Below are 17,201 nucleotides of genomic sequence, written 5' to 3' on the forward strand. Positions count from 1 at the left end.
AGATGTGTTTAAACACAGTCTAATTGGTCAGAATAAAATTTTTTGTCAGTATCACTGGATTGTGATTTACTGTTGGAGGTATAATATTGATTTATCTATTTGAAGTTGTATTGAATCTAGACTAGTGACTAGAATAGTCCTAGGGGTATTTATTGGCAAGAAGTAAGTCCATTGAATTAAGTATGAGGTATTGATAAAAGTAAATGATATTTATTTATGTGGCCTAAAGTAAGTCCACTGAATTAAGGTGATATAAAATTTTGAGTTGTATTCAAGTATTGTGGCTGTGAGTAAGTCCACTGAGGTAATATTTGTTAATATAACATTGAGCAAAGGTATTTAAATATATATATATTACAAGAAGTATTTGAAAGTGAGTTTTTGTGAAAACTAAATTGTGATATTTAGGCCAATAGGGAGGCCATATCAAAACTATATCGAGACATTGTTTAAAATAAAATAAGCATAATGGCAACAGCTCCAAACTTTAATTATATGGAGACTTTTCGCCAGCAAATTATTGCTGAGGCTAAACAGCTAGAACTTAAAGGAAAGGACCTAACTAGCTATGTACAGCAAATGGTGACAATAGAGAGAGATAGAATAGATAAGATAGAAATGGAAAAGAATAAACTAGATGCACAATTAATAAAAGAAGAAGCAGATAGGAAATTACAATATGATCTTGAGAAATTGAGAATTGAAGCTGAACAAAATAAACAAAAAGTTAATAGCAATAATACTAATGATGGATCTAATACTAATACTACCAATGCCCCAGACAATCACATTGAAACCAATAATAGTAATAATCACACAAACAACACTAATATTTCAAGTGATAACAACCATTGGTTGAGAAAAAAACTACAACCCTTTCAGGAGGCTAGAGATTGTATTTCAGACTACCTAAAGAGATATGAAATTAAAATGGTTAATTGCAATATAAGGGAGGAAGAGTGGTCTCAAATTTTGTTAGACTTTGTACAAGGGCAAGCTCTTACAATTTGTCAAAACCATAATCATACTGTACAAAATAGCTACCAAATTTTAAAAAAGGAATTGCTGAATGCATATGGACACAATGCCAGCACATTCAGAAAAAAATATTTTGAAAACACACCTTCCAATCAGATAGAACCACAAACCACTATAAATTTGGAAAAAGACTATTTTAATAAATGGCTGGGATTTGAGAAGATTGACAGTACCTTTGAGGGATTAAAAAATTTTATATTACTTGATAATTTTGTAGCTAAGTGTGACCCGCAATTACAATCATTTATCAAAGAAAGGAATCCCAAAGTTTTGGATGATGTTACTGAGATAATAAGAACATATAAAAATGCCTATCCCAACAACCTTTTTTCATGTAAAGATAAAAAGAATATTGATCTAGTGGGATATACACAGGAAAACAATGAAAGAAGTAGAAATAGAAGTAGGGATAGCCAACATTTTAGATATAGCAATAGTAGAGATAGGTCAAACAACAGGGATGTTACATGTTATAGATGTGGGAAAAAAGGACATATGGCTATGAGATGCAGGGGAACACAAAACAGGTCAAACAGTAGGAATAATTATAATAGATCAAGTAGTACACATAATTACAATAGGACAGATAGTAGAAATAATTACAGAGCAGACAGTAGGAATAGGTACAGCAATTACAACAACAATTACAATAATAACACATACAATAGGAGTAAAAGCAGGGAATATAAAAATGGAGATTCTGACAGAGTGTTTTTTGTTAGGGAAAATAAAAACAATTTTGCTTTTTACCCAGCTTTTATTAACAATGTTCCAATAAAGGCAATCCGAGATAGTGGCTGTAACACACTCGTGGTTCGGGCTGATCTCATTGAGGCGCAATATTATAGGGGATATACAAGGAAAGTGGAGTTGGCAGATGGCAGTATAAAGGAATTTAAAGTATTTAAAGTGTTTATTGAGACACCTTTTTACACTGGCCATTGTGAGGGAGTAGCCATGCCTAACATGAGACATGATATGTTAATTGGAAACTTAACAGGTTTGAAGGAATGTTCAAGACAGGAAATTGAAGCATGGGAAAAGAAATATGAAAGGTTACAGCAGAATAGGAATACTGAAACAGATAATTACATTAGTAATATGGTAATAACCAGATCTAAGAATAAGCCAAAACAAGAAACTCAGGAACTTATTGATATGAATGATGAAATAGTTAATGGTGAAGAAGATAAAGAGAAAGAGGTTGAAATACAAGGTCAAAAACAAGACGAAACGCAAGCAGAAAAACAGAAAGATGGAACTGAAGAAATGAAAACAGAAGAATTGAAAGGAATAAACAAATTGGCTCAAGAACAAAAACAAGATAACATCATTGGGAAAACATATGACAGAATTAGTGACAGGAGAAATAATAACCCAATGGAGAAATATGTCATAGAAGAAGGAATACTATTTAGGAAAACAAAAATAAATGATAGAGAAATAAAACAATTAGTCTTACCACAAAAGTATTGGAAGGATGTCATGATTTTGTCACATGACAGTAATTTAAGTGGACATAGAGGTATAAAGAAATGTTTTAGAAATTTAGCAACTCAAGTATTTTGGCCTAAAATGAAAGGAACCATATCAAAATACATAAGATCATGTGATATGTGTCAAAGAAGGGGACTTAAGGGTAAATTAGGTAAAGCTCCATTACAGTCAATGGATGAACCAAATAAACCATTTCAAAAAATAGCAATAGACATCATAGGACCTTTAACTAAAACAGAACATAATAATAAGTACATATTGACAATAGTAGACATGTTCAGTAGATATCCTGAAGCAGTGGTATTATCCAATATAGACACAGAAAATATTATTAATGCTTTAGATCAAAAGTTCATAGTCAGACATGGGATACCAAAAACATTACTATCAGACAATGCTTCTATGTTTACATCTGAGTTATTTAAAAGATGGATATTAAAATATGGTATAGAACACATTAAATCATCGTCATTCCACCCGGAAGCCAACGGGCTTTGTGAACGCCTTAACGGTGCTATAAAAAGATCCTTAGCTAAAATTGTAGAAAATAATCAGAAAAACTGGGATCAATATATTAATTTTGTTCTATTTTCTATTAGAAATAATATTCATGAGGCAACTCAATTTTCACCATATGAGTTAGTACATGGAAGGAAACCTAGGGATGAAATACAAATTTTTAAAGAAAGTTTGATCTTAAATAAAATAGAAAAGGAAAATGACAATGAAACAGCTTTAGATTTAAAACAAATATGGGCGGAAGCTTTTGAGAATAACATGAAATATAAAGAAACAGTACATGAGAACTTAAATGAAAAAAGAAAATTAAGAACATTGGAGGTAGGAGACAAGGTATTACTTTTGGTAATTGACTTAAAAAACAAATTAGGAAAACAGTGGAAGGGTCCATTTGTTGTTACAAATAAAACAAGTGAAGTAAACTATAAGATTAATATGAATGGAAAAATAAAAACATATCATATAAATAATTTGAAGTTATACAATGAGAGAAATGAAAATCAATTTCAAAATTTGGATACAGAAGTAAACAATGAAAATCAAACTCAAAAGTTAGATACAGAAACTGTGGAAAATGAAAATCAAGTAGATGAATGTTTAATTGTTTTAATCAATGAGGAAACTAATGAAAATGATATTAAAAATATTCCTATACTAGAAACTAAAGATAATCAAACATGGGAAAAACTGAATTTAGAAAATTTATCTCCAGAAAAAACAAAAGACATAATAAATGTAATCAATGATTTTAAAGAAATTTTTTCCAGTTTGCCAGGAAAAACAAATATCATAAAGCATGACATAAAGTTAACTAGTGACAAACCTATTTTCATGAAGCCTTATAGGATTCCATTACACTTACAGGGAAAAGTTAAAGATGAAATAGACAACTTATTAAAACTAGGAATAATAGAACCATCCAATTCAGCTTATGCTTCACCAATAGTTATAGCAAAGAAAAAGAATGGGGATATAAGGTTATGCATAGATTATAGACAGTTAAATAAAATAACTGAATTTGATCCTTACCCTATGCCTAACATTGATGACATATTACACAAATTGTCCAATGCTAAAGTATTTACAAAATTGGATCTGACAAAAGGATATTGGCAAATTCCTTTAACCAATAGAGCTAAACCTTATACTGCATTTATCACTCCTTATGGAATATTCCAATGGAACTTTATGAGCTTTGGGCTTATAAATGCTCCAGCTACCTTTAATAGGATGATGATGTCGGTTATAGGTCATAGAAAAAATGTAATCTGTTACTTAGATGATATATGCATTTTTCATGAGGATTGGAAAGAACATTTAAAAGGAATTAGGGAGATTTTTGAGTTAATTAAACAAAATGGTCTAACAATTCAAGCAGAAAAGGTAGAGATAGGCTTAGAAGAAATCACATTTTTAGGACATAGAGTTAAAAATAATACTATCAGTCCCATTGAAGATAATGTAAAGAAGATATTAGAAATAGAAATACCAACAACACAAAAACAGATTAAATCAATACTAGGGATGATAAACTATTATAGAAAATACATACCAAATTTAGCAGAGATAGTTGATCCATTAAACCAGTTATTAAAGAAAGGACAGCCTAGAAAAGTGACTTGTAATAGAAAGTGTGTAGAAGCTATAGAGAAAGTTAAGCATATTTTTTCTACAAATTTGATATTGAGATTACCGGATGTTTCTAAAATATTCTATGTCACTACTGATGCTTCTGGTAGTGCTATAGGAGGTTGTTTGATGCAACAGTATGATAAATTACACCCAATAATTTATGTAAGTAGGAAATTATCTGATACTGAGAAGAGATACAGTGTCATAGAGAAGGAGGCTTTAGCTGTTGTTTGGGTTGTAACTAAGTTGGAAAGCTATTTACTGGGAAACAAATTCATATTGTTATCTGATCACAGGCCTCTTAAGTTTATGCAAGAAAAAAGTATTAAAAATGGTAGATTATACAGGTGGTTTCTAATTTTACAAGAATATAATTTTCAATTGGAGGCTATTAGGGGAGAAATTAATATTGTAGCTGACATGTTGTCAAGAGTTACAGTGAGATAAACTGTTGTAAATAATGATTATTCATTTTGATTTGTTTATGCATGTATATATATGTATATGTTCTAGTCAATGGGTATGAATAAGTTGTTTATATATGGACTATATATATTTTATTTCCTTTAAAGGAAGATAACTCAGTAAAATATAAATTGGGAATTTTATTAAATCAAGGGAGATAATTATAAAATTTCAATAATTGAAGTCAAAGGTGTAAATTAAAGTAAGTATGATCATCTACAGTCATTATTTTTTTATATAATCATTATCATCCATTAGTAAAAGGCTAGGTCAGTTTGGAAATGGTAAGTGGAGAGAAAATATACTTATTGGTACCCAACAAAAAAGTTAGGTAGAATAATTTGGAAAGTTGTTTTGACACAAATATTACATTTTGTCTGACAGGAGGGGTTTGGTGTGATATGAGACAACCATCAACGTACATATGGCCAATAACAGTATTTACTCTGAAAAACTCTGTTTTATGCCTATGGAGTCAGCAAAGGCATCTTCGTATGTGGACTATATACATGTGTATTTATTCTGAAAAACTCTGTTTTATGTCTGTGGAATCGACAAAGGCATCGTCGTATGGGGACTGTATACATGTCTTGATGGACTTAGTACTATTGGTTGGTGAAACTATTACACTGTACTATACTATTTTATCGTCAATGAGTGATGATTAGAACACCGCATACCAGATATTTTCTTACTAATAACTGTATTGTTTTCTTGGTGTCAACATTCAACTACAGTGTGAACTTTGTGACATAGGAACATGGACAATTTTACCAGGAACTGATGAAGATGGGAAACATGATGATGTCCATCAAGATCAAGATATATGTTTGTTTTGTCTTTCCCCAAAATTTTGGCCATGTATATTGTACAGACATGACAGTAGGGATAGTGTTTTAGACTGAAAAAAAAAAATTGACAAAATTTTTTTTTGATAAAGGGGGGAGGAAATATGTAATGACACAAGATGCGTAGAAGTTGATGTGAATCGGGTTTTTCCTAAGTAATGTGACGAGTAAGAACAGAGTAGGATAATGAACAAGAAGAATAACGGACAAGACGCCTAAGAGGACGACGCTAGGCTAGCGACGACAGAGGACTGTGCCCTTTTTATTGTTTATTAAATTGTTGAAGTTATCAGCCTGCGTTATTAAGTATATTCTTGATTCATTCTGTTGTTGTGTCATATGGACTCGCATGCACCAGTAACATATATATACTCATCAACAAAATAGACCATCAACACAAGGCAAAAGACTGGAATGGAGAAAGACGGTCGACAGATCATGTGTGGTTCAACAGACTAAGGGATAGGTGAAGGTGAGTAAAATTTGAACATTTCCTCCGCATACCTTTCTATCTTTACAAAGCTTATATCAACTCACTTTGTCTGTCTGTCTGTCTGTCTGGTAAAAAGTTTGTACACGTTATTTCTGCCACACCCAATCTCGGATCAAGTTGAAATTTTGCTCAATAATTTATTTTACCTGACAACACAAGAATAATTTTAAAAAAAGATTTGACCAATTAGTTAATTAACTATTTGTAAAAAATTAATTTGTTCAGTATATTGAAAAGGGAAAGAAATTGTACTTGACAGCTTAGGTGGTATGAGGTGAATTAGTCCCCTTGAGGAATGGAGCCTTGAGTGAACGTTTTTTATGCATTTAAAAAGCGAACATGTAAACATTCCACAAGATACCCTCTTCTTCCCCCTACAATAACATGACTAATCCAAATTAATTGATACAATTACAATTAATATAAGATTTGTTTTTTTAGCTGCCCCAGAAAGGGGAAAAGACGCTATTAGTGTTGTGTGGTCAGTCTGTCCGCCCCGTTTAGATCTCGTAAACTAGAAAAGATAGTGAAAATCCGACATCATAATATTTTAGACCATTCAAAGTTCTGATGCAACGGCTACTTTTTTCTTTTCGGAAATTATAAATTTTAATTTTAAAATCAATTATGCAAGCAGTTGTTTTTTTTTTTCATAAAAATACACCACTTTTACAACTATTCACTATTAATAGTAAACACTGGAGGCTATTTAGTAAGGGAGAAAACAATTGTTCATATTTTTAACACATTTATGCTAATTGTTATATATTTTTGTAAAAAATAATTTATTTTACAATTGTATTGCTATGTTAAGTAAGTACTGTCATACTAATAACTACATTTACAAAAAGAATGTTCTATTTTTAAAGAAATTTTTTTAAATTATGTATGCATTTAAATGGAAAATAATTTTAAACATTAATTATTAAGTGGTTTTTCGTATTATCGCGTAAACTGCGGTACTACAAAATAGACATGGAACACTTTAACTAAAGGAAATTTATAATTATTTTTTTTTTACGAATATTTTTCTTGAGGCTTTGAATAAGAGATTGACCCTTTACTAAACAATTAAATCAATTAGATAATCATTATATGACATCAGTTAGGCCAGGCTCACATCTAACTTCACATTCACTTTCACCTATCCCTTGGTCTTCTGGACCGCTGGGGCACTACACAAGATCTGCCAATCTTCTTTCTCCATTCTTCACTGTCATTTGTCTTTGATATAATTTCATTCTGATATTCTTTCTGAAAATATTGAAAGCTGCCTTTTTACCTGCTTGGGTGGACAACTTCGAGGGCTGATTTTGAGTTTGTGTTTCCACACAAAAGGTCTTTGTAACCTTGTTTTAAAGTACTCTATTTTTTTTCTTTGTTTTCTTTTGTGTTTCTCTTCGCTCTTTTTTTTTTTAAATTGTATTTTGAATTATGCTGCCTACTGAATATTCAATATGTCTCTGTATTCTTTTCAACTCTCATTTGGACTGACATGGTAAACGTCATGATTCAGAGCCGAAGGGCCATAAAATAGGTCAACAAACTTTGCGTAACAGAATTATTCAACTTTTTTTTGTCAAATAGTTTACACTCTTCATCGGTTGTTGACATCTGTTCTATGAATATCTACATTTATGATTCTAGTCTACAATCTGATATATTTCTTTATACGGCATTGTTGAACAGGGCCATAAATATTATCTGAAATGCGTTGATGTCGCAATAGCTGTCATAGGAACTGAAACTTATGTCGTAAAAGATATCTTCAATGTTTTACGACTTTAAAAATTTATAACGTACAGTTGCGATTTCAACACAATTATTACACTATCGAGTGAAACCATTCGATTCGTTGATAATTTATGAGTGCTCAAAAGGTCGTTAACTGGGACAAAAAGGAAGTCATGGATGGAGCCTTCACAAGGTCAGTTTTTTTTTTAATTTATCAATGAAGTACATTAAACCCTAAACTGTAAAAATGAAAATAACTTGGCTCATCAATGATGGCTCAAAAGGATCCTAGCAATAACATATCGAGATTATGTCACTAATAGAGAAATAAATTTTCCCGCACGGGCTCTCGCCCCCTGAGTGAAATGGTGACCGAACGTGGTATGAGATTCGCGGGACGTATCCTTAGACAAAACCACGTGACCAAAGTCAGACAGATCACGGAAGCTGAAAAGAGGAGAGTAAAAACAAGACAGTCCACGTCTAACATGGCGTCGCCTATGATATAGACTGCAGTGGTTCTCAACCTTTTAAGCTCGGCGACCCCTTTTTACAATCCCCACTCTGCGGCGACCCCCATCCACACAGCAATAGAAGAAAAGACAAAAACAATCCATATTTTCGATGGTCTTAGGCGACTTCTAACAAATCGTCAATCGACCCCTAAGGGGGTCGCGACCCACAGGTTGAGAACCCCTGATGTAGAGAGAGTCTGCCGCCATATTCGCCGAATGGCGAGGGTGGATCTAAGTCTTACTAAGTAAGTCTGAGATACGAATAATAAATAAAATAAGATGCCCCTCTGGTAGTAACCAACATATTTAATGCTCGACTGGAGATTTTAAATAACATTTAAATGTTTTGGTTTTAAATCATAATCTCCACTTTGTGTCATGACAGCAGATTTCGTTGCCAAATGTTTCCGTAAGAGCTGAGAAGCCCTGTATTTTTATCGCTGTTTTTGTCTAATTTATCTTATCTTTAAAGAATTAGGCTTGAAGCCAATGCAGTCTAGGGTTCAAAACCTTTCCAACGCATATCTGTTTATTTTATCTTGTCCCAACTACATTCACATGGACGTGCGGTATGCGCTCTGGTCTGTCGTTTGTCTCGATGGTCCTGGGTTCAGACCCTGTCCGCTGCCATCACCGTCGTCCTGCGGGAGGTTTGGACTTGGAAGTAGATTATCTTCAACTCTGAAAGAATATCTATCACCGCCACTCATTGATCTGGGAACATGAAATGCACCAAGATACCTGTGTGTAGTCGCTGAATGAACTCTTTATGTTGTCTGTTGTATTTATGTGTATTTTTCTGTTGTGTTGTCTTTATATGAGAAAAGAGTCCTTGTAATCACAACAAATGTCCGTAAGGATCAATAAAGCAGTCTTAGTCTTAGTCTTAGTCTTAGTCTGAAACATGTAAAAAGAATTTTCAACATTTTTCAACGTTTTAATGTAGGCTACTAATATAGCGATGTAACATCTAACGCACATCTTTCTTCATTGACTAATGGACAAGCGTGAGAATCATCTTTCTTTTGAAGGAACATGCGTAACTTATAAGTTAGGAAGAAAAAAAATTATAATCTAGTTGGTTAATTTTTTTTATTTTGTTTCTTTTATCATTGTTCTCGCTAGGTTTTGAAAAAGACTGCCATATAGTGAGATACATTTTTGATTCGTCTAAAAAACTATCTTCCTTCTCTTAAAAAAATGATTTCTCAAAATAAAATGTTTATTGCATAGCACTTCTGACCTTGTTAAAACAAAAGCAATAAAACTGACACTATTATGCTACTTTGGAATGTATATTTCATATCTGAGAGCATTGCTCTTTGAAGAGGTTATTGCCGTTCTCAAATACAACAAAACGAAAGCCGTCCACTTAGAAATTTAAAAAATACTGGCCTACATCAAACAATCATGTTTTAATAAAGGTCATGGACTATGAGATATTGAGAAGTAGAGAGAGAGAGGGAGAGAGAGAGAAAGAGAGAGAGAGAGAGAGAAAGTTTACGCTTGAACCAGATTTGTTTTTGTTATCTGCGATAAGACCTACATTTTGCACCATCATGGTTTTGTAATGTATGCAAAGTTATTCACATGCTAAATATTTATTTTTATAAATCTCAAAGGGGAAAAAAAAGTGTAATTTGGTCTCAATTTTTTTCTTTGCTCTGACATTGACAAGAATGTTAATATGCCAGCTAGCAAATACTGAAGATAGCCATGCTTTTGACTGCTCTATCTTGATGGCTCTAAATCAAGGCAGACATGAGTGATCCATATCATACGTTTGTTGAAATAAAAATACCAAAATTTAATTTATTTTATGCCATTTAAAATGTGTTTTTTTTTTCCTACAATATAAATGAAACTAAAATTTTTAAATATATTTTTATCCTTTGTCGACTTTGAAAATATAATCTACCAAAATACCTGCAAAGTCTACCGTGTCGTGCGCATGTCATAAATATTTTGTCTTAAAATGTTTTCAGATGGTCAATGTTTGTATTAAGTAAGCTGTGCCACTTCTGCATAAGTTCTGGGATTCTGAATTTCGTCTTTTTTTAAAGATGACCCCACCAAACTCTATTTTAGATACCTGATATAAGGCCATTAGCTTAGGAAAGTAAAGGCGGTTGATCGTTTAGCTGGTCCCTATAGATCGCAAGGTCACAAGGTCTGAAAGATCGCAAGTTCTGAAAGGAGCACTTTCCTTGTTAAAACTTCAATGGAGTACATGTAACTGGGGCCTATATGGAAAAGAGTTGGTTGGTATCCAGGTCATCCTTTATCAATGTGAAATGTTTATCTTGGTGCGGTAAAATAATCTATCTTCCTCCTTCAATACTTTCTTTTTTTTTTTTTTCGGTTCGTTTGTACTTCAATGAGGCTAACAAACAAATTTAATGAACAGTTTATAAATCCGTTTTGTTCGTATTCTACGAAGACTTTGATGAACTGGTAACAACGAACAATGTTGCAATCGTGTAATTACCCTCTTTAGGTCTATGTGAGAACATTTTTTTTTTACAAAGCTTACATCAACTCTGTCTGTCTGTCTGGTAAAAAGTTTGCACATGTTATTTCTCCGACTCCCAATCTCGGATCAAGCTGAAATTTTGCTTACTTATTTCTTTTACCTGACAACACAGGAATCAAATTTAAAAATTAATCAATTAGTTTATTAACGATTGGTAATTAATTATTTTGTTTGGTAATTTAACAAAGGAAAGAATTTGTACTGGACTGAAGTGGTGGTGTAAGCTGAATTAGTCCCCTTATAGGTCGTCATCTGAGTCTTAGTGAACATAACATGAAAAATAGGACGAGACTATAGAAACAATAGATATCTTTCACTAGCAGAGTGGTTACCGTGTTGGCTTGATAAGCCTGAGAAGGCTTGAGCCATGAGTTCGAATTCAGGTCGTTTACCCCTTTTTTGTTTTTATAAATGCTTTTTTATTGTTAGTCTACTTCTACTACAAATTTAATAAAGTTGTGCTGGCCACATGACACCCTCGTTAACCGTTGGCCACAGATACAGGTGGCATTTACATTTTCTGCCTCATAGATCGCAAGGTCTGAAAAGGTACTTCACTTTTTCTTTTACTATTTTAGTCACTTTCTCTTCATCTAAATGTTTTACGCTTTAAGTAATATCATTTTAAAATATTCTTTCATGCTATACTAAAAGAAATAATTTAAAGATTGACTCTTAAAAACATTATTTAAATTTCCCATACCACTGTAACGATGAAAAAAAAAACAATAACTGAAAACAACATGTATTCAAATAAGCAATGAGGAACAATAAACATGTATGCCATAAGCAAGTTGTGCATGGTGAACTATGAGTATTACAAAACTCTTTCTTTAATGAAAATAGGAAATATAAATGCGTTTGTCACTTGACTATAAATATGTTAAAATGTGACCCTAAACTATACACACACTTACCAGCAGAGTGGACTGTTATAAATAAACACGCTGATAGAACAGCTATTACTTTAACCCAGCACATTGTCTGATTGTCAGCTGAAATACATTAAAACACAGAACTCACATGACAAACATTAGATAAATCTATGTATATCTGTAAACAGCACACATTATTCTACAAAATATAGGAGGCCTATAAATTAATTATTTGCTATATGAATCGTAGAACCACTACATATGACCTTTATAGATCTGACAGCATAGATGCAGTCATTTTGACAGATCTCGCCAATTTCATTCAAATAATAAACTTTAAAAAAAAAAACATATTTTTCTACTAGTAAGTTCCTTTAGTCCCATTTGCTTGGAAAGGACTCGCAATTTACCATATTCTTCTCTATTGCCGTTTGAGCAGGTTGCCAGGAAAACCAAGACGTAGCCGAGTCTAAGTCTTTAATTAGCATGCACGGACTCTGGTTGACACACAGGGGCGGACTGGCTATATGAGCATTCGGGCAAATGCCAGGTGGACCGGTACCCCATTGGGCCAGTAGGGCCACCGAAAGGACCGCATGAATGCCACTAAATTGTTTCAAGATTTATATTATTTTCTTTAAAAGAAACACTTTGAGCGTCGTGATGAAACAAAAATACTTTTTACACTTTTTAAAGTCTAATACTAATCTAAAGCATTGTCGTAAATATCCTTCATCCGTCTATAGTGCTTCCAGTAGTCGACTTCACTAAACGATAAAAAAGAGAATATTAAGGCCTTTATTTCTTATAGAGATCGACGTTAGTGTGGATATATTCGCATGGGCGTAGCCAGGATTTTTTTTTTTGGGGGGGGGGGGGGAAATTGCCCCCCCCCCCCCCCCGCGGAAAAAAAATATGTGTGTGTGTGTGTGTACATAATTAATCTTTATTACATTCTGACCCTTTCGGAAGACGTTTATTGTTAATTGTAGACTCCCCGCCCTTGCTAGCAAGAGGGTCTGGGGGAGTTCGCAGCGCCAAGCACTATTTCTGGTATTGAAAGCCAACAAAATGCATATTCTGAGGTATCTACAGTGCATTATCTTGCTATTAAAAAGTTATATTTTAAAAAACCTAATGTGCTATTCTTACTGACTTAGACCCTCACGCGCCGTTCGGCGCATTTTCGGCAAGCTGTTTCCGCAACTCTTATTTTGCGTAATTCATTTTGTCGGAGAACATGTCCCGCAAAACCTCATGCGACGCTCTGTCACAACCTTACTAAGGATTCGACTCCCAGTTCGGCATATGATTTCTTTGATTTAGACCCGATCTCTATGACTGACTCCTAAAATCTTTCTTGGCCATCTTTGTTGAGCCACATTTAATGTTTTTCAATTTCGGCAGAAGACTATTGACACTTTATTATGGAGCCCAAGCCACTGGTAGAAATTTGTAACCTTTCTTGACTACGCTCTTGGAATTACATGCTTGTATTTCGCTTTAGATTTTATATCGAGAAGGAAAGTTTTTTCGTCAAATCATCTGTTGAGGGGTTTTAAACTAAAAAAATCTCTGGAGTTTTTTTTTTTGTTTTTTTTAATTCAAAACCCCATTTAGCTACGATCATAGAATTTGGTGACTGTAGTTTCTTTAAAATAATATTGAAGAGAGAGGTTTTCAACTCTAAACGCTCTGTAGGGGAATTTTAAACTCAAAACCATCTGGAGGGGTTTTAAACTTTAAAGAAAAAGCCATCTGGAGGAGGGAGATTTAAACTCAAAACCCCTTTGGCTACGCTCATAGATTTTATAGTGTGTAATTTGCTTTTTTTTTATATTGAAGAGGTACTTTTTAGCTTCAAACCCCAACTGGAGGGGGGGGGGTTAAACTCAAAACCCCTTTGGCTACGCTCATAGAATTTTAAGTGTGTAATTTTCTTTTTTTTTTATATTGAAGAAGGGGTTTAGCGTAAATTTTGGAGGGGGTTTTAAAATCAAAATCTTCCTTAACTGTGCTGTTGGAATTTGGGGATTGTTGATTGCATTTTTTTGTTTTGTTTTATAGAAGAGGGGGATTTAACTGCAAAAGCCTCTGGTAGGGGGTTTAAAATTCAAAACCCCCTGTAGGGGGGTTTAAACTCAAAGCCCCCTGGTAGAGGGATTTGTATATCAAAACCCCCTGATAGGGTTTTTTTTAATCTCAAAACCCCCTGGTAGGGGGATTTAAACTCAAAACCCCCTGGTAGAGGGTTTTTAACTCAAAACCCCTTCGGCTGTGCTGTGGTAAGTGATGATTTAGTATTAAAATCTCACCTAAAATAAGCAAAATGAAAGCAAAAATCAGTCACTTAATTCCGATCAGGGGGGGGGGATTTCATTTGGGGGGGGGGGGTTGAACCCCAAGAACCCCCCCCCCTGGCTACGGCCATGTATATTCGGATGAATCTATAAAGGGACCCACAACAACGTTTCTAGTCTTATAGATGATAAGTCCAGTCACATACGAGTTCTTATTGGTTTGGTGGAGTTGTCGCATGATCTGGAGTTGGCCCTGCTACAAAGTCCTTCATAAATCACTATTATTATCTTTAACAGAGTAGAAATGTGTTGATTGGAATTAAAATGCAAAAGAATCTAACAAAAAGATGGAGCAGAAAATAAGTCAGATGAAAAGCAACCATTGCTGAAATCCTGTGTAAATAAATGTTGTAAAAGTATGAATGTTTTCTCTGATGATAGCATTTACAAATGAACAGGCTCAACGCCATAATGAAAACACTAATGCCAATACGTCAAAGTCATTGACTTCTGAAATATAAAGAGGCTTTGTTAAAATATGAGACAATCTTGACAGCATTTGTATTACTGAGCGTAAGGATATTAAAAACAAGAGGACATGTTCTGTTGTGTGTGTGTGTGTGTAGCCAGCTCTAAGATGCAGTCAAACTAGGTTTCCAAGTTATTGAGAAAGCCGTATATGTGAGTATAGCAAAGTTCTCTATCTGACCTTGCGTTCTTAGCCAACGTTTTACGAACAGGGAATCATGTGACCTGCACAACGAACAACTGTCTTTACTTTTCTTAACTAAAGTCAGATACACGTTAGAGTTAGGTGGACTCAGGGGCGCCCTAAAAATTCCGAAATTCAGAATCATAGTCTTCATCGAGATTCGAACCAAGGACCCCAGGTTTGGAAGCCCTTAACCTCTCAGCCACCGCGCCCCCATGACATTGTGAGATGGGCAGTTAAATAATGGAGGATGAAGATTTCTATTTGTAAAAAGAAGTCCATAGGCCTGAGAAAATGGCGAGGAATGAAAGTGACTCATAAACACTGTGTTCTTTGATGGAGGACATGCAGATGTCTTGAATGTATCAAGTATTTTTTTTCACAGTAAGAGATTCCCCATTCCAAGTGTTACACTTTATTCATCAGATGGTTCCCAAATCATTTAATAAACTATTCCATCACTAGCTGCTTTCGATACGTTATTAACATTTACACAATGCTCTTGAGGACACGCACGATTGGACGCCCGTCATGTGACATACAATTTGTGGGCCGGATTGTATAGAAATGCCCGGGGCCGATTTTGACGCCCAGTCTGCACTTGTTGACACAGCTCTACACTTGTGGCGTAATTATCTTCTGTTAAGAAGGAACGTCTGTATTTTATTAGATAAGATAACTTGCGTTCCATGTAAAAACGTATCTATGGTGACATCACGTAACAATGAATGTTACAAAAAGTCTCGTTTTCAGATCGAGGCTGCCACGAGACAATTGCAACTAGTTCTCTTCCAAACAAAATACAAACGTTGGTTAAAATTGTGTACTTTGCAGTGCAGTGCATGACTAAATGCATGACGCGTAGGACGTAATCATCTTCTTTTTTGAAGTAACGTCTGTATTATATAAGATAAGATAAGAAACGATAAATGCGCTTCTTATGAATAAAAATAAAACTTGCAGTGTGGAGTTCTTCCCCTTACATGCTGCCTTTTTTTTAAAAACGTCGCTCACATGAGCTAAGCTGCTAGCTAGCTGCCTACTAAATAATTGTGGAACCTATTATTTGATGGATTTATAAACTTTATTTGAAATAAAATCTGTTTATGTATTTATAGTTTCTAAACTTTCGTTTATTATTATTATTAGATTTTAATTATTATTATCATTATTATTATTCGTTTTCTTAATTTTTATTTTCATTGTTATTTATTTATTTGTTTACTTTTTTTTTTTTTGGAAAACATTTTTTTTTCAATTTAAACTGAATAAAATATTATCTGTGTTTTCAAATACAAAATATATCGCTGTTTTTTTTTTTTTTTTTTTTTTTTACTGTCAATCAAGATCAACAGAATGTAGGCCCTACGTAGTTTTCCCCAAACATAAGAGACAATATAATATTTATATATATATATAAGAGAATATATATAAAAAAAACAACTGTTTGTTATATACAATTTTTTTTTTAAATCAGAATATTTTTCGACGGAATTACTCACACTTGTCCAACTCCTCTGTAGTCTTTCCAACTTCTGACGACCGGGCGTCACTCGAGAATCAGTCCCCTTGAGATAGCAGACGTCAATCACGAGATCACACAACAAAGCACGACGATCTGTAGTCTCGTGCTCTTTATATAGCTGACAGCTTCCATTAACGCGCAATGGAGATAGAACAACAGCACTGAATATTGGAGGGGGGTGGGAGAAGTTTACTTTTTTTTAGAGAGTGGAAAAGGGGGGGGGGGGCAGTAAAGACTAATTTACAACTAGAAAAGTGGTTCCCGAGAAAGGATCGCTAGAGGCAAGAGTATGGAATACAACTACTGCCTAACCTTGTTGTATGCAACTCTCTGTTAGCTCTGAAGTTTGCCAGAGCAGCCTCTCTCCCTGATAGACTACTTTTATATGGAAACTTTTGGCAGATCAATAATTATCTTTTTGGTGGATCTGGTATGAAGAATAAGTAAGTATTCATGATAAGTTTACAAAGCATGTAGATCTAATCAATTTTGTGCTATTTTTAGAACAACGTATT

The 17,201-nt window shown here is 33.8% G+C and overlaps 1 protein-coding gene across 1 annotated transcript in view; it reads right to left on the reverse strand.

Annotated features, from left to right (window-relative positions):
• Positions 1 to 16,788, reverse strand: part of LOC106050470 (uncharacterized) — a 68,298-nt gene extending 51,510 nt beyond the window's left edge. Inside the window, exons 1-2 of the mRNA XM_056005378.1 lie at positions 16,664 to 16,788; positions 12,192 to 12,269 (exon numbers count right to left, since the gene is read on the reverse strand). Of these exons, the coding sequence (XP_055861353.1) occupies positions 12,192 to 12,255 (64 nt within the window). The 5' untranslated portion in view covers positions 12,256 to 12,269; positions 16,664 to 16,788. The remainder of the gene's footprint in view (positions 1 to 12,191; positions 12,270 to 16,663) is intronic.
• Positions 16,789 to 17,201: the final 413 nt, after the last annotated feature.

This window comes from Biomphalaria glabrata, chromosome 12, assembly GCF_947242115.1.
Source record: "Biomphalaria glabrata chromosome 12, xgBioGlab47.1, whole genome shotgun sequence".
NCBI classification, from domain to species: domain Eukaryota; kingdom Metazoa; phylum Mollusca; class Gastropoda; family Planorbidae; genus Biomphalaria; species Biomphalaria glabrata.